Here is a 26,817-nt window from a genome sequence, read left to right on the forward strand (position 1 = left end):
AGCCGGTGCCCCTAACGTCTGCTCCGGAAGTAGTTTCAGCAAGTACTTCCGATCACTCCCAGCCTTCGGGCCGGACAAGGGGAGGCGAGAGTCCGGGCGTACGCCCCTCACCGGGCAGCGGCGACCTTTGCGCCGCCCGCCCCGCGCGGACGCCCAGCCTGTGCCGGAATGGACAGAGAGACGCGCGTCTACGCCGAAAATCATTTCCGAGGCCTGCAGGGGCGGCCCCCAGGCGGCGCCTGCCCGCCCCCAGGCTGCGTGGACTTCATCGAGAATCCGGACTCGTTTTCCTACGCCGACTTCTTCAAGGGCTACCTGCTTCCCAACATGCCGTGCGTCTTCTCCAGCTCCTTCACCGCCGGCTGGGGCAGCCGCAGGCACTGGGTGACGTCCAGCGGGAAGCCCAACTTCGAGCACCTGCTTCGGAAGTACGGTGAGGATCGGGGGCCGGCAGCCGGCGGTGGGAGCGCGTACCGAGGGTGGTCGTCTTCGGAGAGCCTCGGAGGAGTCAGTGCCGGACCCTGTTGTTTCAGGAGACGTCGTCGTGCCTGTTGCCAACTGCGGGGTCCAGGAGTACAATTCGAACCCCAAAGAACACATGCCGCTCAGAGACTACATCAGCTACTGGCAAGAGTACATCCAGGGTGGCTATTTCTCTCCTCGGGGCTGCCTCTATCTCAAAGACTGGCACCTGTGCAGGTAAAGGGGCGCTGCGCGCGCAGGGGCGCTGTTTTACCTGTACCTAAACGAGCCCTGGTTGCACACGGGGGGCAGCTCATCTTCTCCCCAGTTAGGGATTTTGTTTCAGGGGGGGAAGAGGGGTAGGGAGAGAAAGGATCCCAAGCAGGCTGCACGCTCAGCGCAGACCACAACACCGGGGCTGGATCTCGCGGTTCTGGAATCACCCACCACCTGAGCACAAATCAAGACTCCCGACGCTCAGTGGATTGAGCCAGCCAGGCGCCCCGCCCCCAGCCAGGGTGTTTCAGCACGCACAGACCTGGCTCTCTTCCGCGGTTGGAGGCGTCCTCTTCAATCACAGGGTGGGTGACTGTGAGGAATGTGGGCTCCCGCGGCCACCTCTTCTGCTTCACGTTTGCCCAGAACCCTCTTTGAGGACTCCACCCTCTCTAGCTGGCAGGTAGTACTCAGCCTTCGCCTTTCCTCTCAGGTGCCGCTAGGACTGGCCTTCCCTTTCCAGCCCTGCTTTTCCAAGTTAGGCCAGTGCCTGTCCACCTTGGACTGGGAGTTTCCAGTCTCCAGCAAGTCTCCATCACTGACCAGCAACTCTCTGTCTGTAAGGAGGCCTGTTGTGGTCTCCCCACCTAGCACTCGTTTCTTTCCCTGGGAGCTCTGACATGCATGGGCCGCCTCATCCCATCTGCTGTGTTCCCACTCTCTGAGGTCGTCCTGGGTTTTTTTTGTCCCTTTCCCCTGCTCAGGGGTGTGTTTTTCACAAGCATCGACCATTGTACTCAGACCCCAGCAAGCAGCACAGGGCACAGAGTGGGTGTTAAGTTAGTGTCGGATGGATGAGTGAATGACTGAATTCTCATTTTGCTGGTGTGGAAAGTAAGGTTCAGAAAGGTAAACTGAGACTAGATTCGCTCCCTTGAGGTTCCTGAGACTAATCCAAAAGTGCACTTGGCAGCAGCACGCCCTGGGTGCTTTCTGCCCCAGTGCTGCTTGTTCCTCACACACCAGACACAGGTCCTGGCCCTCAGGGACTCCTGTTCCAGCAGCACGTATGGACTTGTAGACCCAGATGCTCCCGCACTGTGGATTCAGGCTTCCAGTAAACAATAAGTGAGTTTTCTGGTGTGTGTTCTAGGTATTGCACGAGAACTTGTTCGAGAAACTTGTTCAGTGATTATATGGTGGCTGATTTTGGCTGAGTGTCACATATGGAAACCCTGGAAACCATAGAAGAAAGAACCAAGCAACACTTGGGTCAGGCAGGCAGAGGTGGCCATCAGAGACATGACATTGGAGCAGGGTTTTGAAGGATCAGCAGGAGTCTGATGGCACATAAAGGCATGGCCGCAGAGGGAGTGGCCGGTGTTCTGGGTAACTACAGGTGGTTTGGGGCTCCTGGGGTTCTGCCCCTCGTGGCCTGTGACCATGAGAGATGTGTGAGTGGCTCCAGAAGCTTGTTCCAGCATGTTGTTGGGGGGGCTACCCACTCCCTTGGGCTGCTTTGGTGTGCTCTTGTGCCTGGGGCCCCATCAGCTTGGTTGTGGGATCAGGTTTTTGGACCAGAGGGATTTGGAGTGTTGAGAGGTAGGAGAGAAGGATCTCAGCATATATGGGCCTGTGGTCTCGCATCCACTCAGACTGGAGGTCACTGGTGGGGTGAAAGCACAGAGGTCCCCAGACTCTGGAAAGACAGGGTGATGCAGATGAGGCATCTGGAGCCGTAGCCTAGCCAGAGGGTGAAATCCTAGAAGTGGTGCTGGAAAGTTCTGGAGCAGTCAGGTCCCTCCCTGTGTGGTCGATGCGCCCCCAAAGCCATTTTACCTGCTGTGACTGTGGTTGGGCCATGGAGGCTGTGGTCATCTGGTGGCTGGACTGGCGCTGGGTGGTCAGTTGGCACTGGCTCTGGAAGGCAGCTCGGGGTTACTCATCATTCCAGAATGCTTAGGATCTGGCATCTTGTTAGCCACTCCTGCCACAGCCCCCTGCCACCCCCTCCAGGGACTCATCGGCAGAGGACGTCTTCACCTTGCCTGTGTACTTCTCATCCGACTGGCTGAATGAGTACTGGGACTCTCTGGATGTGGACGACTACCGCTTCGTCTACATGGGGCCCACTGGCACCTGGTACAGTCTGTCCGCTTCCTCCCTCCTGCTGACACCTCGTCCCCTCTGCTTCCCTGCATGCGGTCCTGAAGCCCATCCACTCCATGAGAGCCCCTGTTTCTGGCCAGTTTAACCCACTTCTCCCCCCCGGGGCTCTGCCTGTGGCCATCCCACTGGAAAGAACCAGACGGCACCCAGCCAAGAGGCACTAAGGGGATGTTTTGCACAGGTCACCGTTTCACGCCGACATCTTCCGCTCCTTCAGCTGGTCTGTCAACATTTGTGGGAGGAAAAAGTGGTTCTTCTTTCCTCCAGGGCAGGAAGAAGCCCTGCGGGATTGCCATGGTGGCCTGCCCTACGATGTGACCTCCCCTGCACTCCTTGACCGCCGTCTGTACCCCACTCGTGAGCACTGCAGCCCCCCGCTGGAGGTCACGCAGGAGGCGGGCGAGATGGTGTTTGTGCCCAGTGGCTGGCACCACCAAGTCCACAACCTGGTAGGGTGGGCACACCGCATCCCACATGCCTGCAGCATGGCCCAGACGGGCCAGGGAGACACGTCCTGGGGTCCTCCTGGTGTGGCTCCCGCCCCAGAGAGTCCGTCTCCCCCTGTGACTGCCCCTTGGCCGGCCCACCAGTCCTCACCCCTGGCATGTTCTCAGATGCCTCTCCACAGAGAGGGTTTAGGCCCACCTCTGCTGACCCCACCCTGTCTAGGAGAGCCTGCGTGCAGGCCAGGTTCCACCAGCCCGCTCTCCCTGCTGGCACCTCTGGGACACAAGAGCAGCCCTTTCAGGGCTGGGGAGGGCTGGAAGGACCTCCAGGCCGGGGGAGGGGCGGTACCTGCCCTGGGCTCATGGGGACACCTCTGCCTCACCCCTCCCAGGAGGATACCATCTCCATCAACCACAACTGGGTCAATGGCTGTAACCTGGCCAACATGTGGCACTTCCTGCAGCAAGAGCTCTGTGCCGTGCAGCAGGAGGTCAGTGAGTGGAGGGACACCATGCCTGACTGGCACCATCATTGCCAGGTAGGCCAGCCTGGACAGGACGGGGGTGTGGGAAGTACTGGGAGGGGCTCCGCAGGGCTGCAGTGGGGACTAGGGAGGGGGCTCCACAGGACTACAGTGGGGACTGGGGAGGGGCTCTGCAGAGCCATGGCTGCAGTGTGGGGAGGGTGTGGGGCAGCCCCCAGGGCAGCCTACATTCTCAGAGGGGGCTAGAGCTGTGGTCTTGGGGGCGTGGTAGCCTCTAGGTCTGCCTGTGTGAAGGTCCCTCTGGGCCTGGGGCAGGTCACTGGGGTTTCCAGCTTGCAGGACTCAGACCCATCCCATCGCTGGCTGACCCCCAGTCATCTCTGTCCCCATCCTCGAGAACTGGGCCAAGTCTCTGGATCCTTTGTGGTCTGGGCCCTGCCCACAGTCAGCAGATACTTGCCTGGAGCCGCGAGCAAGCTGTGGCTCACTGGCTGCTCCTCTCTGGCCAGGTCATCATGAGGGCTTGCTCTGGGATCAATTTTGAAGAATTTTACCGCTTCCTCAAGATCATCGCTGAGAGGAGGCTTCTCCTGCTGGCGAAGGGGATGGGCCCTGATGAAGTGGAGGGTGAGGGTGGCGAGGGCACCGTGCTGGGCCCCCAGCAGGCTGCTTTCGACATCGGCCGGATTGCCGAGGTGCTGGCGTCCGTGGTGGCCCACCCAGACTTCCAGAAAGTGGACACTAGCATGTTCTCGCCGCAGCCTGAGGAGCTTCTGAGGCAGCTAGAGGAGGTCGTGGTCACCACCACGACTCTTTAATGCATGCTGCGTGGATCAGGTACCCCATGACGTGACAGGATTGTGGGGCACCAGCATGGAGGGTAGGTGGTCTCCTCTGGTGCGCCTTCCGGAAATAAAGCTCCACGCTTCTGTGTAGCCTGGGACACATCACCTCCCACTGAGCCTTGTGGCCTCCAGTGTCCCAGGCATGGCTCCTGCTCTTAAGGGCGTGATAGCGTCCTGGCTGTCCTCTGGCCTCCCTGGGGCCCTGGTGCCTGTGCAGAGGGTCCAGGCTCCTGGTCCTGAGGTTCGGCCAGGGCTGAGTATTCTGGATCCAGTGAGGTGCTGGGTGGGAGGTGTTGATAAGTGAGATGTGCAGCAATAAGGCTGGAGTGTGCTGGGGACTCAGGTGGGGGCAGAAGGTGGCTGGGATTCTCAGTGCCCCCGGCCTTTTAGCAAAGACCAGCCTGCAAGCCCACAGGCCTCCCGTCCACAGCAGCGTGAGGCAGCCGGTGTGTCTGGCAGGGTACCCTCTGCAGCAGGACCACTGTGTGAATGTGCATCTTCCCCTGGAGCAAGCCCCTTCTTGTTGGCGGGGACTGGGGCCCAGGGCAGCCCCCAGGCCAGGGCTTCTGTCTCTGTCCCACACTAGAGCCATTGTTTACACAGAACCTGCCTTCCCTCTGCGGGCCTGTGCCCTGTCCTTGGCCTCACGCATGCCCCCAGGAATCACTGTGGTGCAGCACTCGGGCACCACTCAGGGTCTGTGGGTCTGCTGGGTTTTGTTTCTCTCCTGCTTGAGACAGCCCTGCCTTTTCCCATCAGGGGTAGACCTGGAGCCCAGCGAGGGCTACATGTTTTCATCTACTCAGACTCTACCTCTTTTGTAACTTCCATCAGATGCCACCTCCTGAGTGAACCTCTCTCCTTCCCAATCAGAAGTGTCCCTTCAGTATTTCCCTGGCACTTTGCTAACTCCACATGGCATGTATCTATATTTATTACTGATCTCCTCTAGCTGATTATAAGCTCCTAAGAGTCAGGAGCTTGTGTTAACCATCTTGAACCCCCACAGTAACTTTGTAGAATCTTGTACCTACCAGATGCTGAAAGGTGTGTAAAGAATTGAATGGAGCTGAGGACCAGCAAAACTAGATGTTTCTACTGGCCATTTTGGCAGCTCTCTGATGGTACTTAGCAGTGCCCCTTAGTATAAGCACACTCTCTCTGCACATGAAACAATAGGCCATGAACCTAAAGATGTTTTTTTCTACCTTTCTTGTATTATGAGTCCCACTTTGATTCTGGAGCAACTCTACGTGTATGTGTGTACCATCAAAAATATCTATGCCCCACCAGCCAGGAGGTGTATAGGCAGAGATGGCACTGGTAAAGTTAATACGAAATCAGTGGAAATTTTCTGTATTAGCATTTTGCAGGTTTGGGACTCTCCTACTTAGGTAACTATGGATAAGTACTTCCCATGGTCTCCAGGGCCCCTGTGACCCTCTTCCACCCTTCACTCATGTTTGTCATCCTAAGCCACCAAACAAGCAGTATGTGGTTCAGAGCACATCTGCCCCGTCGAGCCTCCAAACCTTGCACGGCACCTCTGCCAGGCAAAAAAAGTTCATCGTTGCACCCTGTGGTCTATTTGAACTGCATGCTCCCCTGTGCCATTCAGTTTTCACACCTGTGTGCCACTTAACAGGGTGGTAGGGTTCTCCAGAGAAATGGAACCCACAGGATCTACCTAGAGCGAGAGATGGTGAGTGAGATGTGTTGACACTGTACCCTTTGGTCCAAAGCCTGGAAACTCAGGAGGGTGTGTGTAGCAGCCTGGAAGCAGAATTGCTTCTTTGGGAAATCTCAGTCCTTGCTCATAAGGCCTTGAGCTGATTGGGTGAGGCCCACCCACACTGTGGAGCGTCATCTGCTTTGTTGAGGTGTGCAGAATTAAAAGTTAATCATATCTGAGAGATGCCTTAACAGTGATATCCAGCCTGGCGTTGGACCAAATGGGTGGGCGCTGTGGCCTGGCCAAGAGGATGTGGACCTGACCACCAATCACTCCCCAGTGTTCCCTTGCCTCTGACCACTCACCCTGACATTGAGCACCTTGCCCAGCTGCTGTGGGCAGTCGTACGGCTACCCTCTGTGTACTCCTTTGCACCGGGCCCCCCTGTACTCTGCCGTTGGACAGTCATGTTTGCACGCTTCCCTAAGTGTTTTCCAGCCACGTTTTGGCACGCTGACTAAACCAGTGTGCATTCACTGGGTTATTGAACAGTTGCCCCTTGCACCCTTGTTCCATACCATCAGCTTCCACCACGGGAATGCCCACTCTGCCATTTCTTTGCTCTTTGCACAGCCATTATTTGCCATTTCGGTCACCTTTTACACACTTGTGCATAATCCACAGTCTATGCTTGTGTGTTTTCTTCTCCAGCTTTCACCCCAGCACATCCTTCTGCAGTGCTTACCACTTGCTCCTCCTGTGCTGTCAAACATTTGATCCTAGCACACCCACTTGGTGCTATCAGACCCTGTCTTGTTGCACACTTCCCATTCGGGACCCCTGGATTGTCCCAGGCCAGGTCATCACTTACTGTCATTCTCTTTACAGCTCCCTCCATAGCCACGGTGTGCCATCAGATACTCGCTTTGCAAACCCATGACCACTGCATGTGTGATCGTTCATCTGGCGTCCCTTGCGTGGTAATTCTGGATCTTCCAAACCAAGAAGTGCCACATGTGACAATTCTGGACCATCCAAACCAAGAGATGCCACATGTGAGCAGCTTCTTGCTCCATGTTGTTCTTTTTTTAAAGTTTATTTATTTTGAGAGTGTGAAAGAGAGGGAGAGAGAATCCCAAGCAGCCTCCACACTGTCAGCACAGAGCCCAACATGGGGTTCAGTCTAATGAACCTTGAGATTATGACCTGAGCCAAAAACAATCAGATGCTTAACCAACTGGGCCACCTGGGTGGCTTATGTTGGATGATCTGCACACTCCTTGGGCCTGGCAGACGTGAGCCCTGCTGTGTGTGTAGGTGACACTTGCAGCCACTGGGGAGGAAGGGATAACTCAGAATTGACCCCTAATTCACCTAGCTCTTGCTTCTGTAGGCTGTCTGTTGGGATGCTACTGGAAGTCTGTGACGGGACACACAGGAAGTTATGTAGGGCCTTGGAGGCTTTCTGGCATGTCTGGTGTAGCCCTTCAGCCTCTGGTCTTGGGGAAGGATATGGGAGGGCACTCCAGTAAGCTCAGGGCAGTGTGTGTTTCCTACGGATTGGAGGCATTCTGGTATTGGTAAGGGAGCGACTGTGGTGCCCATGGATGGTCATTTCTGGTGACACCCCTCACCTGTCAGGCTACATCTTTCAGCCTCCTCATGGGAAATTTTGGCACTCCTGTCACATAACCAAGGCACAGGCCTTGACCAGAGTGACCATAGTGTCCCCGTCTAGGGCATTTCTGGAGTAAGCTATTGTGCAAGGCATTGTGGGGATGCTTATGGGATGAGGCCCAGCTGTAGCTCTAAATTCTGCATCACAAACCTTTCCCCTGGACAAGAAGCCAGCAGGAAAAGGAATTCTGAGGTCAGAGACCACCTCCCAGGAGGTGTTAAGTGTAGGTAGAGTGGACCATGGGAGGTCCTTGGGGAGGCTTGCAGAGGCTAAGTCCTGCCTGCTCTCAGTACATTTACTAATAACCTTTCTCTGGCCTCATCCTTTCCATATGTGTTCTCCCTTGCTTCTGGCTTTTGTTTTGTTTTTACGATTTTTCCCACTATGGGCTGATGGAGTTCCAGAGTATGACCTTGAAAACTGTTAATTTTTCAATCCTTGTCAGAAGAAATCTCAGCAAGAGAAGCAGAAGTTTCCCTCTTCCTCCAAATTGTAATAATACAGCTACTGTCCTGGGAGAGGCAACAGTCCTGGCAAGGGCTGTATAAAGACTCCCAAATTTGAGTGGTTGTTCCCATACCTGAGAACGTACCTCTGACCGCTAAATGCCAGGAATTCTGAGGGGCTGCCTCTGCTCCTGTCCAGGGTCACAATACTGATGTGACCATGTCCTCCGAGGGAAGAGTGGACCTGTCTCGCAGTGGCTGGAGAGTTGTGGCTGGCCCTTCTCACATCCCACACCTAAAATAAACTGATAACCCTGTAAGACTTCTTACTGCATGAGGAGTGAGTCTGTTTCATTTAAACACAGGAAATGAAAGGACGAAATCACAACTCCCAGCTGTCGTAGAAAGAGGATTTTAATATGGTATTCACCTGTAGCTTCTACATTTATGTTCAATATTGTCCAAATCAGTAAGCCCTTTTTTGTTTTTTTACCTGTTGTGCAAAAATTCAGTTACTCTCTCACCTCCTCTGAAATGGTCCCCTCCCACTGACCCCATCTCCTGTGGTCTCAGAGCCCTTCAGTGGCACTCATCTGCCTTTCCTCACCTGGTTAAGAGCAAAGTATGTGAAGGGGCCTTTCCTCCTGGGGGAGGATGGGGTGGAGATGGGGCTTGGCAGGACTCTCACTCTCCGTCGGCCTTGATGGTGGAATCTGAGAGTCCATCTATCCGACAAAGGCTGGAGCACTGGCAAGCAGAGCCAGGCCTCTTGGCAGGGTCCTGGGGAGATGTAGACAAGAAGAGATAACTGCTGTCATCAGACCCAGTAGGTGCTTCATTCACCACGAGTGAGTGCTTCATGGTGCCTGTGGGCACAGGTGGCAGTGACCTGTACTGTGCTCATTGGCAGTGCTCCTTAGGGTCAGCAGGTCCTCAGGTTCCTGGAAAGCAGAAGGTACTGAAGGCAGCAGGTGGTCCACAGAAGGCCAGGTCGACCTATCAACTGTCCGGCATCATGCCCAGCCATGGGAGAGATTCAGTGATGAGACCAGAGTCTGGTGGTGGCCTGGGCTGACATGTTGGGAGGGAAGTGGTGCTGGCTGCCCGGGTCAGCCACAACCTAGAGAAGGTGGTCAGAAGATGCCCTTCATGAACTAGAAACAAAGAAAACTAAACTGAAAGAATAAATGTTAGAGGAGAGATTAATGAAGAACAGAGCAGTAGAGAAAATCAGCAAAACTTTTTTTCTGGGGAAAAATGCAAAAATTGTCAAGCCTTACCTAGGTTGACTAAGAGAAATCTAGACGGGGATTAGAAACAGAGTTTGAAAAACACTGCCAACCCTACAGAAATAAAAGGGTTTATTAAAAGAGACTGCGAACAATTGAACAGCAACAAATTGGATAATCTTGATGAAATGTAAAAATTCCTAGAAGCACAGGAACTACAAAACATTCTACTGGTGAATCCTACCAAACATTTAAAGAAGAATTAATACCAGTTCTTCCCATCTGACAAATCCAAGAGGAGGGAACATTTCTGATTTCTACAAGGCTAAATTACCCTAATACCAAACAAAGCTAAAGACCCCACAGGAAAACTATAGATCAATATCCTCTATGATACAGGTGCAAAAATGCCCCAATAAATCATAGCAAACAGAATCCAGCAGTAAATTAAAAGATTATACACTATGGCCAACGGATTTACCCCAGGGATTGAAAGGTTGTTCCATATATGAAAATCTATTATATTAGAATGGAGGAGAAAAAATTTACACAATCATCTCCACTGCTGCAGAAGGAGTATTTGACAAAATCCAACATGCTTTCACAATAGGAGTACTCAGTAAAGGAGAAATAATGGGAAATGTCCTCAACGTGATAAGGGCATGTATGAAAAATCCACAAGTACCATCATGCACAGCTTACTGACAGCTTTCTCCCTAAGGTCGGGAACAGAGACACCCACTCCCACCACCCCTACTCAACATTTCACCGAAGGTCTGGATGGAGCAATTAGGCAAAAAAAACTAAAACATCCAAATTGGAAAATAGGAGGTAAGACTGTCCATTAACAGATGACAAGATCTTGTATGTAGAAAATCCTAAAGAACACACACACACACACACACACACACACACACACACACACCCCTGTTAGAGCTAATAAATTCAGTCAGGCTGCAAGATACAAGGTAAATGGAATAGAATTGAGACCCAAGAATTAAACCCATACATGTGTGGTCAGTGGATTTTTCAACAAAGGCACCAAGACCATCCAATGAAGGAAAACAAACTTCAAACAGTAGTGTTGGGGAAAGTGAATATCCATATGCAAAAGAGTAAAGCTGAAGCCTTACCTCACACCATATATAAAGATTAACTCAGAATAGATCCAACACCTAAATTTAAGAGCTAAAATTCTAAAACTGTTAGACAAAAAACACGGGCCAACCTTCATGTCATTTGATTTACACTGGTTTCTTGAATATGACACCAAAAGCACAGGCAATAAAATATAAAACAAATTGGACAGCATCAAAACTTAAAACTTGTGTGTGTCAGTGCTGCCTGGGTGGCTCAGTTGGTTAAGCGTCCAACTTCAGCCCAGGTCACGATCTCATGGTTTGTGAGTTTGAGCCCCACATCAAGCTCTGTGGTGACTGCTCAGAGTCTGGAGCCTGCTTCAGATTCTATGTCTCCCTCTCTCTTTGCCCCTCCCTAGCTCACGCTCGCACTCTCTCTGTCAAAAATAAAAAAAATTTGTGTGTCAAAGGACACAAGAGGTAAGGAAACAACCCACATGATGGTAGAAAATACTTGCAAATAATAAATATGATAAGAGTCTTTTATCGATAAAACACAGACATTGCAGTGATACCATTTCACACCTGCAAAGGTGACTATAATTTAAAAAACAAGGAACAACAAGTGTTGGTGAGGTTGGAGGCCTCATACATCCCTGGAGTCGGGGTGGGAGATGTACAATGGTGCAGCCTTTGTGCAAAACACTGGCAGTTTCTGAAGAAGTTAGACACAGACTTGCCATTTGACTCAGCAATTCTTCCCACACAGTTGAAGACAGACACTCAAACACACGTCTGTACACGAACATTCATAGTAACGTTATTTGCAATAGCCAAAAAGTGGAAACAACCCAAATGTTCATCAGCAACAGATAAGTAAATTTGTGGATATGGATATGGGATGAATAAAGGCCATTTCTTTACATGTACACTGAAATATTTGGCCACAATACGGATCATATACTGGGACATGACACAGCATGGATGGGACTTCAAAAATACTATACTTGGTGACAGAAGCCACACACAAAACCACAGATTGGTTCCACTTAAATGTGCAAAATAGGTAAAACTATAGAAACAGAAAAAAGATGATTGGTTTCCAGGGCCCAGGGGTAATGAAGAGGGACCACTTCATGAGGGGGGATAGGGTTTCTGTTTGAGGTGATGAAATGTTCTGAAACTAGACAGTGGTGGTGGTTTCAGAGCATTGCAAATGTACTTAATGCTGGTGAATTGTACAATTTAAAATACTTTAAAAGAAAATTTTTATTTTATATAAATGTTATAACAAAACACTTAATTGTAAAGTATAAAAAGAAAAAGCGACAAAAGAAAAAATAGGAAAGAAGAGAGCAAGCCAGGCTCTGGTTATGGAGTTGGCACTGGAGGTGAGCTGACTCTTGCTCTGGAGCCGGTGCAGGTGTGGATCTGCTCTCAGAGATGGAGCTAGAGCCTGTACTTCAGCTGGCCTGGAAGTGGGTGTTTGAGCTGCCTCTAGCTCTGGAGCTGGTGGTAGTGATGGTACTTGAGCTCTTTCTAACTCTGATGGAGCTAGCACTGTTGCTGTACTGGTTCTAGCTGTGGAGCTGGTGCTATAGCTGCTCTTCCTCTAAACCTGGCACTGGCTCTGATGCCATAGCTCATGCCAGAGCTGGCTCTCGCCCTTATGCTGGTGCAAAATCTGGCACTGGTGTGGGCTCTGGCTCTGGAACTAGTTCTAGACTTGGTGGTGGAGCTAGCTCTTGCTCAGAACTTGGTGCTGTTTCTAACTCTGAGATTATTTTTGGATCCAGAGCTCATGCTAGAGCTATTGCTGGAACTGGCATAGGAGTGGGTGACATAGTCTCTATCTCTGGGGTTGGTGCCAGACCTGATGATGGAGCTGACTGTAGCTCAGAGGATGGTGAATACCCTCACTCTGGAACTAGCACTGGAGCCAGTGCCAGAGCTGGCTCAAACTTGGGAGCTGATGTAAGAGCTCGTGCTGTAGTTGACCCCATCTCTCTATCTGGTGCCAGAGATGGTGCTAGAGTTGGTTCTGAACCTGGCTTTGAATCTTTTCTTTTTCTTTCTCCCTTCCTTCCTTCCCTCCCTCCTTCCTTCCTTCCCTTCCTTTCCCTCCTTCCCTTCCCTCCCCTCCCTCCCTCCTCCTCCTCCTCCTCCTCCTCCTCCTCCTCCTCCTCCTCCCCCCTCCCTCCCTCCCTTCCTTCCTTCTTTCCTTACTTCCTTCATTCCTTCCTTCCTTCCTTCCAGAGCTGGCAACAGAGCTGACTTTACCACTGGAGCTGGTGCTAGAAATGGCTCTCACTGTAATAATTTTGCAGATGCTGGGGCTAGCTCTGGAGCTGTGGTGGAGTTGGAAATGGACCTTGTGCCAGAACTCATGCTCAAGCTATCTCTGGAATTGACTTCAACTCTGGAGATGGTAGACTGATGCTCACAGAGCAGTTGCTAAAGCTGGCAACACAGCTGTCATTAGCTCTGGATCTGGCTTCAGAGCTGACATGAACTGCAGGCAGAGGAATGTTCAACCAACATGATTACCTTTCCATGTGACTTTCCAAAAACAGAAAACACCCTATTGCCTTTAAGAGAAACCCAAGCCAACCCAAGAGCCATGTCCCAGGAAGGGTTCCCAGACTAGAGTTCACCAAAGGAGTGGGCTGAGGCCACTCTCTGCTCCTGTGTTTGTGGCCCAGCCCCCTCTTCCATCATCATAGCAGCCACCCTAATTCTTCTGACCCTCTGGCTCTGCCTCAGTTGGCTTCCACTGGGTGAGGAACATCTGGGCAGAGCAGCAGGTCCAGACCAGGCACGTTAAGTTGTGCTGGTCCACTAGCATTTTGGGGAGAAAGGTATGGAAACTGACAGAGATCCTCTGGGGACTGGTCCAGCCAGGCACCCAGGATTGGAGAGAAGGTGCTGGGGGAAGGCAGGCAGACAGCAGAGTCAGAGGACACCCAGGAAGACACTCCCATAACAGTACCCATACGCTTCAAACCCCAAAGGCCCACACTTGGAGGTGTAGCCCCTCCATCAAGGAGGGGACAGTCCCCCTGAAGCAGGGAACTGAAACAGATGTCTACTATCCCTCTTCTGCCTAGAAATTCACCTTTAGGGAGCAGCCAAGGTAGGGCCTAGAGGGTTGCTATCTACCAGTTGGATGAGGGCTAACCCCCAGTATCTTCCAGGGAGTGGAGCTTCCCTCGGCCAAGGCCATCAGCTCAGCTGGAAGGGTCTTCCCTCTCCGGAAGCCTACTCCTTTCCCCTTGTTCCATTTAGGGGTTAGGGTCCCCGAGGACCTCCTCGGACACTGCCAGCTTCTGGCAGTGGCAACAGGAAGGCTGACCTTTGAGAGGAGAATCTCTCAAACACCCCTCACTGGAAAGTTAGGCAAGAGCATGGACCAGGGCCCGATTGTGGTGAGAACAGTCGTGAGGGTGGGGCCTGGGTGAGCCCTCAGTAGGTACAGCTGGCCATCAGCTGGCCATCTTGGACCTGCACTCCTAATGTCAGGTCATATGACCCCTCATCTCTCTCTCCCCAGACAAACAGGGCCTCATCCTGACAACCTCCTGCTTTCTCTGCTCCACCCTAATTTTCTCCTCGTCACCAACAATGGGACACCATGGAGGCAAGAAGTGATGTGGCCAGGGGGTTAGGGTAACTGAAGTCACAGTGGTGGCTTGGGCTCTCCTGTGTTATTCTTGGGTCCCTCTTGCCAAATGGCCACAGGCACTGGGGTGAGGGCTGAGCCAATGTCTATAGCAACAGAAAAGGCTGTCATTTGGGTTTTCTGAGCCCAGAGCTTCAGGAAGTCAGTACACATCAGGAGGACACTTTGCTCGGGGCAGTATCTCTGTGCAAGTGAGCTGGTAAGGGCTGTCTCTAGAATGTGGGTGCCCAAGGTATCTTGGGGACCTATCACCAAGGAACTGAGGTCTCTTCTTAGGGTCCCCCTCCCTGGGCCCCTCCTCAGATAGGATAGGGGCCCCCCAAAAGGCCCCTCTGGGCTTCTGACTGCTCACCCTGCTTCCCCAACCCACGTCCATACACAGTTACACCAACACGGCCCCCAAGATGGCCTGGGTGCAGCCAGGACCCCAGCTCTGAGGACACAGAGGACACAGACCTGACTGTTCTGTAACCCTGGATGAATCACTGCCTGTCAGGCATCTCCACTGCACAGTGGGAATTATCCAGCATTTACTTCCCAGGGATGTGATCAGGTACATGTGAGATGCCCCTTCCAGGCAGAGAAGTGGTGTCTGTCCCATGTAGCTCAGACACTGAGATGTAGCCTGGGGCCTGGGTGCCGGTGGCCTGACCTCCCCCTCCTGCCCTCATGCCCCAGTCTGCACCGTGAGGGGCCTGAAATAGCAGAAAGGCAGATAGCTTTCCATTCTGGCATCACAAGTTCAATGGCCTGTTGCCATGTTTAGGATCAGACCAGAGTGCCTTGTCTTGGCCATGTGGTGGCATCCTGGCAACCCCCACTTCCTGGAGCCTACATCCTTCTGTAATGTGCCCCCGCCCCTGCCCTGAGCAGGGAGGCCTGGTCACTCCTGTCTAACTGTGAAGGATGCAAAGTGCGAGGCTGTCACCTTCCAGATGCCACTGCAAGAAGCCCAAGGCTCTGTCTTGTTCATTGTCTCCTGTATTCCCTCCTGTGTTTTTCTCTATCTGCATCTGCCCCTCTCTATGCCTCTCTCCCTCTCTGTGTCTCTGTCCCTCTATCTAAATGACTCCCCCTGACCCCTGGCTATGGGAGAACAAGCTGCCTTTTTATGTGCTGCCTTGTGGAGAACCCCACGTGGCAACGAACTGAAGGAGGGCCCTGGCACCCTCTGTCAAGGACTCAGGAGTGAGGGGTAGGAGGACTCAGGTAGAGGGGCATCCCCAGTTGAGCCTCAGTGGAGAGCACAGCCCAGCCTCCTGGGAGACCCTGAGGCCAAGGCTCCTGCTAAGCCTGTGAGGCACTGCAGGCTGTGAGCCAGGAAGCTTTGGGCAGGGTGACCGAAGGCCATAGATGGATAGATTGATAGGTAGCTGATGCCCTCTGCCAGGCTCTGCCTGCCTCCCATGACTGCCTTGCTCCTTCTCCTCCACTCTCTTCCCTCCCCTTCTCCTTCCTCCTTCCTCTCTGCTCTCTCCCCCCCCTCCCCTTCTTCTCTTTCCTCCCTCCCCCTCCCCCTACCACCTCCCCTCTCTCCACCGTCCTCCCACCTCTCTTCTCCCTCTGTCTTCCTCCTTCCTCCTCCTCTACATTCCTCCCCCTCCCCTTCGCCTTCCTCCCTTCCCTCCTCCCCTCCCCCTTCTTCTTCCTCCCTCTTCTCTTCTCCTTCCCCCCTCCTCCACCTCCTCCTCCTCCTTCCTGGTCCTCCTCCCCATCCTCCCCTCCCCTTCTTCTCTCTCCTCATCTCATCTCTTTCACTCCCTCTTCTTTCCTTCTCTCCCCTCCGCCCTGTACTGGCTTTTCTCCTTGCACATGCGTTTGCTTTTGCCCCTCTACCCTCCAGACCGTGAGCTCCTGGAGGGCAGGGGCCACCCAGAACTGTGGCATCGGGGCCGAGTGCTTGGTGTCAGTAGGTGAAGGAGGAGGTGAGGGGATGCGGAGTCTCTCGCACCCGTGAGCAGCTAGCATTTGGGACCCGGAATTATCGTCTGGCCCGCTCTGGCGGTGGGAGCGGCCCTCCCCCTGGTGGACGGCGCTGGAACTGCATCCCAGGCGGGACACCTGGAGCCAAACCCGCCTGTGCCTGTGAGCAGGTGGGGGCTCCCCAGTGTCCAGTGGGCGGAGGAGCCGGCGGCAGGCTCCCCTGTTCCCTCACAAGGTCGCCTCAATAGGCGGCCACATCCCCACTGCCAAACTAAGACCCGAGGCTCTAGTGAGGATGGTCACCTCTCTAAATCATGCTGGAGTCAGAATCCAGTGCTCGGCATGTGCCGAACCACACCAGCTCCTGGCCCCCGAGTCCCCACGCGACCCTACTAAAAGGACCACCAGGGTTCCCAAACACAGTGGGCCATCCCTAGAGGACCAAGTCCAACCCACGCTTCTCTGATCATGTGGAACCCTTTGGGTCACCCACTTCACACACCCGACTTGTAAGGGAAGAAACTGAGGCCTTCTCTCCTGTAGTCCTCTCACCAGGGAAGGCTGCTCATCCTAGTTCCAGGTGTCTGCCATGGTGGACACAGAACCCCAAGCCCTGTCCTTTCCAGAGTGTTTCACCGGTGGCCCCAACCCAGGCGGGCCCCACAAACCATCAGCCCAGCACCTGTACCCTCCTCTTTCTCTGGGCCTGGGCATGCTGCTAGGGGACTGGATGCATGGCAGTCCTGGCCCATGGCAGAGCTGTCTTCAACCTCTTCAAGTCTTCTTTCCCCTTGCCACCTCCAGTGCCTGCTTCTCCTCTGGGTCCCCATCCATGCTCCCTACCTGGACGTCCCTGTGGGGGTGGGACTTGGAGGGTGTGCAGAGGAACAGACCCTACATGGGTAGTGGTAGACAGAGTCTCTCATGTCCCTGGAAGATCTTATTCCCAAAACATGCCCCATGGGAGGGGCTGAGTGAGGGGAGCAGGTCGAGTGTCTGAGACAGGGGTCCAGTGCCAACAACACCGGCCATCAGGGAGTTAGCTTCTGGGTCGGCGTAAGGCTGGGGTTTCTGATTGGGTTTGAGGTCAGGTTTGAATTTGGGTTTATTGTTTAGAGTTCAGATTCCAAATGGAATTGCAAGATCACATCTTAAATGTACGTTCTGCTTTTTTGAAAAACTGCCAGACCCTTTTCCACAGTGGCTGAGACATTTTACATTCTCATTCATAACATGCTAGGATGCCAATTTCTCCATGTCTGCACCAACTCGTGTTCATGTCCACTGTTTCTGTAATAGCCGTTCTAATAGATGTGAAGTGCACCTCTCTGTGGTCTTGATTTGCATTTCCCTGACGGGCTTCATGGGAGTCCACTCCAACCCGGCCCCTCAGTGCCTTCCATCACCCTATTCTCTTAATCTCCCCTGTCTCTTTACCCTCTGTAATGTTTCCTTTCCCCTCACATCATAGAAACCGGAGCGCACAGCGTGTAGTCTACTTGGGTGAGTTTTTTTGTGTGTGTGTCGTCATATCCATTAAGATCCATCCATTTCTTTGCGTGGCTTGAGACCATTCTTTCATATTGTTGAACAGTATTCCATTCATGGATGCTTACATGTCCCTCATGCGGCTATTGATACACCTTTTGAAGGATACCCTGATTTTTACAAGTATTTGGCCATCACGAAGAGATGATGTGCATAATTGCACACAGGATTTTGCGTGACATGAATTTCAAAGCGGTTGTCCAAATACCCAAGAATGCAATCATTTACCTTTGGGAAGAGCTGCCCAACTGTCTTCCAAAGTGGCTGTGCCATTGTGCATCTTACCTACAGTGAATGAAACTTCCTGTTGCTATTTTTTCCCTTTAACATCTTAGCTATTGTGGTAGGCATACAGTGCTATGTTGCTGTTTTCATTTGCTTTTCCTTACTGACAAATTGTTGACCATTATTTTGTATGCTTGTCATTGGTATATCTCATCTGGTTCACTGTGTTTGCACATATTTACCAATTTTATTTGGATTGTTTGTCTCGATTTCTTTTGGGGTTTCTTTGTATGTATTTTTTCTTTGTACATTTTCCATAGAAGTCCTCTTTCAGATGTGTTTTCCAAATATTTTCTCCCAATCTGGCTTATCTTTTTGCTCTCTTAACAAAACATTCACAGAGAGGCATTTTAAATTTTAATAAGGTAAACGCCAGCAAAATTTTTTAATGGGCTGGCTTTTGGTGTTTTATTTAAAAAATGAATCAACCATCCCAAGGTCATGTAGATTTTGCCTGTGTAATCTTTATAGTTTTGCATTTGAAAATTTATGTCTATTTTGTTTACTTATGTTTATTTTGAGTGAATGCTTACATGTGTATTCATATTTCCCCCATCTCCCAATTGTTCTATCACCGTTTGTGGGACAGACTTTCCTCAGCATTGATTTACCTTTGTCCCTTTGACAAATCAATGACTACATTCACATGGCTCTATGTTGTGCTTTGCTGTTTTCTTTATTCCTTCACCAATATCACACTCTCCTCACTGCTGTAGCTTTATGACAAGAACCCACATGTGTGGGTTCTTCAACTGTGTTCCTCAGTCTTACATCATCTAGTCTCAGTGTGGACCATTTGTCAGTATCTGTGATGGTAATTTGATGAGGGCCATGGAATCTGTAGATCAAGGTAGAAGGAATCGCCATGGCAACAATTTTGAGTGTATTGCTCCTGAACAAGTAATATTTCTGCATTTATTTCTATTTCAATTTATCTCCCAACCCATGTCTCAGTTTTCTCTGAATGCATATTATATATATACTTGGTTAGATTTATATTATGAACTTTAATTTTTTGCCCTGGTACTGTAGCTTGTTTTCATTTCAAATTTCAATTTGTTTTATGCATCATTGCTGATTGTCTTAGTCTATCTGGGCCTCTATAACAGAACACCACAGACAGGGGCTTACAAACAGTAGACATTTGGGGGTGCCCGAGTGACTCAGTCAGTTAAGCATCTGACTTTGGACTGTGGTGCAGGTCATGATCTCAGGGTTCATGGGATTGAGCCCCTGAGTCAGACTCTGTGCTGACAGCATGGAGCCTGCTTGGGATTCTCTCTCTCTCCCTCTACCTGCCCTCTCTCTCTCTCTCTCTATCTCAAAATAAACAAAAAAACTTAAAAAGAACAGTAGACATTTATTTATCATACTTTTGGATGCTGAAAGTCTGAGACCAGGGTGGCAGGATGATAGGGCGAGGGCTCACTCTCTGGTGACAAACTTCTTGTTGTGTCCTCACATGGAGAGAAGGGGCTAGGGGTTCTTTTATAAGGGGAACAATGTGGGGGTTAGGACTACCAACCCCCCATGCAGTGAAACATTCATGTATAACTTTAGATTCCACAAACTTCTCTACTAACAGCCTACTGTTGAGCAGAAGCATTACTGATAATGTAAACAGTTCACTAACATATATTTTTATATGTGTTTCATATACAGTAGCCTTACAATAAAGTAACCTAGCAAAGATAAGACTTTATTAAGAATATCATAAGGAAGAGAAAATACATTTACAGTGCTGTTCTGGATTTATTTTTAAAAATTCACATATGAGTGGACCCATGCATTTTAAGGACCCTTGTTCAAGGGTCCACTGTAATCCCAGTCACCAGAATGCCACCCCAATGATCTAATCACCTAGAGGTCCCTCATTCTAGCACCATCACATTGGGGGTTTGGATTGAATATGTGAACTTTGGGGAAGCTCAAACATTCATACCATAGCACTGATATGTCAATTATTTCATTTTAGACATCTGCATTAATAAAGAAATAATATCACTGCTGATTCATGTTAACTTTCTTTGCAACATTTTATTTTTTATTTTTTTAAGCTTATGTATTTATTTTTGAGAGAGTGAGGGCACAGGTGGCAGGGGGCAGAGAGAGAGAGAGAGAGGGAGAGAAAGAGAATCCCAAGCAGGCTCTGCACTGTCAGCGCAGAGCCCGATACAGGGCTCCATCCCACGCACTGCCAAAACCAGAGCCAAAGTCAGATGCTTAACCCACTGAGCCACCCAGGTGCCCCTCTCTGCAACATTTTAATCCTTTCTAACTTCAAGCCACATAGCTTACCATACTGCCATTCCACTGTATTTTCTTCTGGTTGACACAGAGATGAGTCTCCTCTCAATTCCAACATGGAAATACTTATGCATTCAGTGAATCACACTTGACTCTGGATGAATATTCTCTTAGGAATGTTCTAACATCAGGACATTTATAATCCATCTAGGGCTCTGATTCATTATTGGTGATATTTGCCTATAAATAACAATTGGACACAAATGAAAAGTGACACCATCACAATCCGAAAGGAGAATGCACACATTATTTGGAAATTGACCAAATGTGGAAACACGTACACACGTGTGCAGTACGTTGAGGCAGCGTGTCGATCGAGCACATTAATAACTTGTGCCATAGTGGCAGAAAGCACCCCAGCCTGTCTGTCGACCACACGGTGTGCTCTGCAGGACAACACAGACCTAGGGCTGTTGCAATATTACTGACCAAGACAGGTCACATACCCATGGAGCAGTCATCCCCATAGCCAGTAGGTGGGGCTATGGATGAGGGCATAGGGTTCAGGTTCAGCTCCGGTTAGATTCCAGTTCAGGTTTAAGGGCTCAGGTTTGCTTTGGGGTTCAAGATTCAGGTCTGGAGGTAGGTTTGGGTTTAAGGGTCGGGTTCAGGTTGTGTCTGGTATAGAGTTAGAGCTCAGGTTAGGGTCAGTGTTTGGGTTCAAGGTTAGGGTTTGGGTTTGAGTTTGGTAATGGGTTAAGGTTTAGGGTTAGTGTTAGTGTTCAGGTTAGGGTTCGGGTTCACGTATGGGTTTATGTTAAGGTTGGGGGTTCTGGTGTGGGTTAAGGATCAGGTTAGGGTTCAGGTTTGGATTCTGGTTAGGGATCAGATTCGGGTTGGGCACAGGTTCAGGATCAGTTTTGGGGTTGGGTTGGAGTATGGGTTCACGTTCAGGTTAGCTTTAGTGTTTGGACTGAGGTTCAAATTGGGCCAGGTTCAGGTTGGTGTTTGGATTAAGGTTTGGAATTTAAGGTTCAGATCTGGGTTAAGGAGTGGCTTTAAAATTACGGTTCAGGTTCACCTTGAGGATTGGGTTTGAATTTGGGATTGGATTGAGTTTGGTTTTGGGTTAGTGTTAGGTTTTGAGTTAGGATTACAATATGGGTTCTGGTTCAGGATCAGGAATGGTTTCGGGTTAGGGTTTGGGCTCAGGTTCGGGCTCTGGTTCTGGTTTGGGTTAGGGCCAGTGTGAAAGTATGTGCCCATTATCCGGTAGTTCAGTAACCTCTCTAGAGAGAGAAGTTTAGGGCTAAGGTTATGGTTAGGGTCATGGTTAGGTTTATGGCTCTGAGGCTAGGGGTTTGGTACCAGGCTTAGGGTTTGGTTTAGAATGAAGTTTGCACTCAGAATATTACTCTCTAGCTCCTTCCATGTAGTTGCAAAGTGCATGATTTCAATGAAATCATTTAATGAAAGTAAGTCAGATCATGGAGGCTGAGTTTCAGCAGCCATTGGAGAAGGGAGATTCACTCAGAGAGCTGTGCAGTAAGCAATTCCATAAATGTTCCAAAGGCAGAAGCACATGAGGTGGGGACAGCAGTTAGGAATCGCTGGGCAAGGTCTGTCCTCTGTTCCCCAATTTCCTCCCCTCATCGGCTGTGGGATTTTTTCATTGAAACAAAGCTGCTGTTCCTGGCTGGCCAGCTATGTGTTGTGGAAACCCCAGTCTGCTGCTGGGGTGCCACCATCAGAGGTCAAGCTGGCACCAGGGCTGTGAATCCTTCCTTCCCCCACCATCCAGGCACCAAGTACACACACCTGCTGAAGTGGGACCAACCTTGAGCATCTTATCAGGTATCTGAGGTATCACCACTAGGTTGCCTGTCACCATAGCAACTGGAAAGTTCTAGGGGAACACGAAGGGGAGAGTTTCCCTTGGGATCTTTCTTGATTCAGATCCTACATTGCTGGTGGTTTATCTCAGGGGAAAACCCACGAGTGGAACTTCTGCCTTGTGGTCCCACAATGTCCTTCCTGGAGGAAAAGTCTGCCTGTGTGACAAGATGATTCTTCTACCTGTGTGTGGGCGACTATGGGGCCCCAGGTGGGCGCTGCCCTGGGGTGGTGTCCCTGCTTTGCTTCCATCTTCCCTTCTTCTGGTGTCCGTGAAACAAGCAGAGAAATGGAAGAGCCAGTGTAACTTGGAAGAGGCCTCATCCCTTGACATGCTCGGGACTATCACACCTGATGCTACTGTAAGTATGGTCAGAGGAAATGCCCATGGACACTAAAAGGCTGTTGTGTCATGAATCATTACTAACAATCACAGTGTCTGCAGTTTCAGGGACTATATCAGTTGCTCCCAAGACACACTAACATGTCTAGGGGCCCCACTGCCCATAAAGGTTCACAGTGGCTGGGAAGTCACTGTTTCCACTTGACAGATGGTGACAGCACCTCTCGGACCTGCCTGCTCTAAGCAGCCTGGGCAGCAGGGACCCGTTTGCAGCTTGGCCTTCCTGTTCCACACAGCACCTGCTCTCCAGCATCTTCCCTGTGTCTTGTGTCTCTCATCTCTTTCCCTCTGCCTTTCTGTTCCCTGTCTCTAACTTCCTGCCAAGTATTCCTACAAGCCAGCCGTTCAGCCCTAGGGAAAGTGGATGTCCAGGAGAGGCTCACCATACTCAATGAATTTCAGGACATTCTTGCTATTACTTCCAAGGCCAAAAGACTTCCCAGCTCCCTGGGCGCATCCTGGCTCTTTGCTGGCAATGAAGGCACTGTTTAAACCTTCATTATTTTAAAATAACAAGTAGTGGTGAGGATGCGGAGAAAAAGGAACCCTCCTGGTGGGAATGCAAACTGGTGCTACCACTGTGGAGAACAGAATGCAGGTTCCTCAAAAAGTTAAAAATAGAACCACCTGATGATCCAGGAATTCCACTCCTGGGGATTTACACAAAGGAAAGGAAATCACTGTCTGGAAGAGATCTCTGCACATCTACATTCGTGGCAGCATTGTTCACAATGGCCAGTCATGGAAACAGGTCAAGTGTCCATCCAATGAGTGATGCATATACAAAAGAATATTGCTCAGCTGTAAAAAAGAATGGGCAGATCTGGAGGATGTTATGCTGAGTGAAATAAACCAGACACACAAGAAAAGGCTGCGCGGTCTCACTTACATGTGGAATCTGAAGAACAGGCAGAAGCTGAGCACAGAATGGCGTGGGGTGGGGGCATGTTGATCCCAGGGCACATGGTGGCAGTGATGCAGGAGGAAGTTGGAGACCTGGTGCCCGGCACAGTGACCAGCTGACAGCCCTGTACTGAGTGTGCATGACCTCAGGTGCTGTGATCACACACAGAGGGTAACTGAGTGGGGAGAAGGCAGGTCCAGAACTTGGCTCCAGCCATCATGTCACTGGTATGCGTGCCTCACATCACTGTGCTGAACACCCTAAATAGATGCCGTTCTTACTAAAATGTCTAAAGTATTTTTTTTTTCGTTTTATTATTTATTTTTGGGACAGACAGAGACAGAGCATGAACGGGGGAGGGGCAGAGAGAGAGGGAGACACAGAATCGGAAACAGGCTCCAGGCTCCGAGCCATCAGCCCAGAGCCCGACGCGGGGCTCGAACTCACGGACCGCGAGATCGTGACCTGGCTGAAGTTGGATGCTTAACCGACTGCGCCACCCAGGCGCCCCACTAAAATGTTTAAAGTAAAATAAAACAACCAGCCTGTGTGGAGATTTTGGGGGTACAGGTGCAAAGTCCAAACATCAGGCCCACGAGAATCTGTCTCCAGTGCTCACTTTGATACCTAAAATGTCCCAAACCAATGGTGACATTGCCTACCCTCCAGGGACTCCAGGTAGATGGATACAGGTGGGTCAACAGAAAGGGCAGGGCCCTCACCTGCTAGGACTGAAGCCACCTGTGAGCCTCTGTCTGTTGAGCTGGGGTGACAGGAGGGAGCGGGCACCCCCATCCCATCCATCCTGGACATCCACCTGCAGTGGACCAGATATGGACCAGATGTACCTCAGATTCTGCCTCAGCAGGTGGTCTCTACACTGTGAGACTGTGCTGGTCTCTACAATGGCCTCCTCAGATGGGAGGTGGCCCTGTGGAACCTGCTTGGACCCCTGTGTGTGGGAAAGCTTGGAATTAGAGACCCCTTATGGGGAGAGCCTGGGGACTTCCTGACATGTGTGGAGGCCCTGGCACCCCACTCAGGCCTGCCGAGGCCCAGAAGAAATCAGTGGGGACCTACTTGCCACGCACACAGTCATGCAAAATAATACATGCCTGTTGCTTCCATAAGGGCATTTCTGTGGTTTGCATGCCATGGTGGGTGACCCCGGCAAAGTCCACTGGGTGGTTCGAGCTCAGCTGCCCTTGGCAGCATACATCCCTCTGGCTCTCTCACTAGCCCTGCCCTCCCCAGAGAAGCTTCTAGATGCTGGGAGAGCAGACTGATGGTGGAGGGCCTGGTGATGGGTCTGCTCTCTTTGCTCTACCAGGGCCCCTGGACCTCCAACAGTCTGAAATGATTCTCTGTAGCAGCCTCAGCAGCCCCCTGAGATACAACACAATGTCCCTAGTCAGCAGGGGCAGCCACCCTACTCCACAGCGATCCAGCCTAGGGCCCCTTGGCATGGTGGCCAAGATGTGGGCTGCAAGAGGCTGGAAAATGGCCTCTGAATGACCTGCTGCACACAGGTCAGGCCCTGTCTGTGTATCTCTCTCTCAGTCTGTCTCTGTCTCTTTCTCTGCATGTGGCCTCCCTGCTAGGTGCCCTCAGAATCCAGCTTGTTGCATGGACACTACCCACACAGATGTCCCAAGGGAAGCAGGCACAGCTGTATGGCCTGCTTGATGGGAGCCTCAGGAGTACTATGGGCTACAGAGCCCACCTGGGGAGCTGTGGGGGACCCAGGAAGAGGCTGACTGTCCCAAAGCCCCATACCCACTCCAGGAGACAGCTGCCTGGCCAGTTCCTCCCCCCCACCCTGCCTACAGGTGGCCTCCACAATCTGCAGGGCACAGGCAGTTTCCTACCTCTCTTTCATCTGAAGGTGACACCCTCCAGCTCCACTGCACTTGCCCTGTCTGCTGACCAACACTGTTTACAGGACAAAGGATGAAAAACACAACAATTCAGTCTGGTTGTAAAAAAATGAATATGTTTGGGTAAAGTAACATCTACTCGGGCTGAAATTTGGTAAAGCTATTTCTGAACAAGAAGTTTGGGCTGCAAATATGAGAAAACCCATCTCAGAGGGGCTATTACAGTAATGGCATTTGGTGGGGTTACCAAAGAAATAGTCAGAACTGGGGCCAGAGCTGAATGATGTCCCCTGAGCCAGGCAAGTCCTGATCTTCTGTTTCCATTCCCAACATGAGGACTTTTAACCCTCATGCTGGCTGCCTCTTAGTTACAAAATAGCTACCAGAGCTCCAGGCTTGACACCTACATCCCACACTTGAAGGAAGGGCGGGGCGGGGGGGAAGCTGATGGAGTTTCCAGCTGATTGAAAATTTTTTTTAATGTTTATTTATCAGAGAGAGAGGGAGAGAGAGAGCAGGGGAGGGGCAGAGAGAGAGGGAGACACAGAATGTGAAGTAGGCTCCAGGCTCTGAGCTGTCAACACAGAGCCTGATGTGGGGCTGGAACCCAGGAGCCATGAAATCATGACCTGAGCTGAAGTCAAATGCTTAACTCACTGAGTCACCCAGGCATCTCACTGATTTTTTTTTCTTTTTGCCTTGCAAGGTGCCAGTCACCCCCTGGAATAATCGGTGGCAAAAGAAAGGGACATTATTGTTGTGACTAGTTTAGACCAAAGGGATGTAGGAACCTCCTTTTCTCTGAGTCAAGGGCTCTCTGCCTGCTACATAAACGCAGAATTGGGTTCTTCTGGTGGGTAAAGAAGTGAGGAGCCAGTGAGTAGGAAGAGGGCAGTGTCTTCCATGAGAGTGTGGCTAGGTGGGGAAGGTGAACAACGTGAGCAACGAAGCCAACAGTAGCCCATCATTTGTTTCCAGAATCCCACATTTTTCTTTGAAACAAAAGTGATCCAAGGAGTTCGTGCCCAGTCTCTCCCCACCAGAATCCTGCTGAGGCATCGATGGCCTCCCAGACCCTCTCCAGAGGGTAAGATGAGGCCAGGTGGATGCAGGCAGGGCCAGCTGCAAGGACAGCTTCTCTGGGAGCTCCCCAAAATGGGGATCAGCCTGCACTTGGGACTTCCAGCTAATCTGGATCAGAACCCTGTGTGCAGATGTGTCTGACACTCAGCTGCACCTGTCAGCAGGGCTGATATGTTTCTGCACCAGAATTGTGAAATCTTCTGTCACCATATACATTTGGGAAATGCCAGGAGCATCTCGGGGTTCAG

At 51.0% G+C, this 26,817-nt stretch overlaps 1 protein-coding gene across 3 annotated transcripts; it reads left to right on the plus strand.

The window, feature by feature from the left end:
* Nucleotides 1–24: 24 nt before the first annotated feature.
* On the plus strand, nt 25–8,753 carry JMJD4 (jumonji domain containing 4). Of its 3 annotated transcripts, none has more exons than XM_045056861.1 (7): nt 25–433; nt 534–699; nt 2,695–2,820; nt 3,029–3,296; nt 3,686–3,832; nt 4,288–4,615; nt 7,184–8,753. In XM_045056861.1, the coding sequence occupies exons 1-6, from the start codon at nt 169–171 to the stop codon at nt 4,594–4,596; spliced, it is 1,281 nt and encodes a 426-aa protein (XP_044912796.1). In that variant the 5' UTR covers nt 25–168; the 3' UTR covers nt 4,597–4,615; nt 7,184–8,753. The 3 variants fall into 3 exon arrangements, 2 of the variants coding, with proteins under 2 accessions (XP_044912796.1, XP_003980676.1); XR_006597346.1 differs by having other exon boundaries at nt 27–433; nt 4,288–4,658; XM_003980627.6 differs by having other exon boundaries at nt 27–433; nt 4,288–8,753.
* The last annotated feature ends 18,064 nt before the right edge of the window (nt 8,754–26,817 follow it).

This window comes from Felis catus, chromosome A1 (assembly GCF_018350175.1).
Source record: "Felis catus isolate Fca126 chromosome A1, F.catus_Fca126_mat1.0, whole genome shotgun sequence".
Lineage (NCBI taxonomy): Eukaryota > Metazoa > Chordata > Mammalia > Carnivora > Felidae > Felis > Felis catus.

Excerpts from the sequence above, each read along its gene's own strand:
- JMJD4 (XM_045056861.1), top strand. The coding sequence starts at position 169 with ATGGACAGAGAGACGCGCGTCTACGCCGAAAATCATTTCCGAGGCCTG. Across the intron at positions 434-533 it reads GCACCTGCTTCGGAAGTACG|GAGACGTCGTCGTGCCTGTT; the intron begins GTGAGGATCGGG and ends CTGTTGTTTCAG. Across the intron at positions 3,297-3,685 it reads ACCACCAAGTCCACAACCTG|GAGGATACCATCTCCATCAA; the intron begins GTAGGGTGGGCA and ends CACCCCTCCCAG.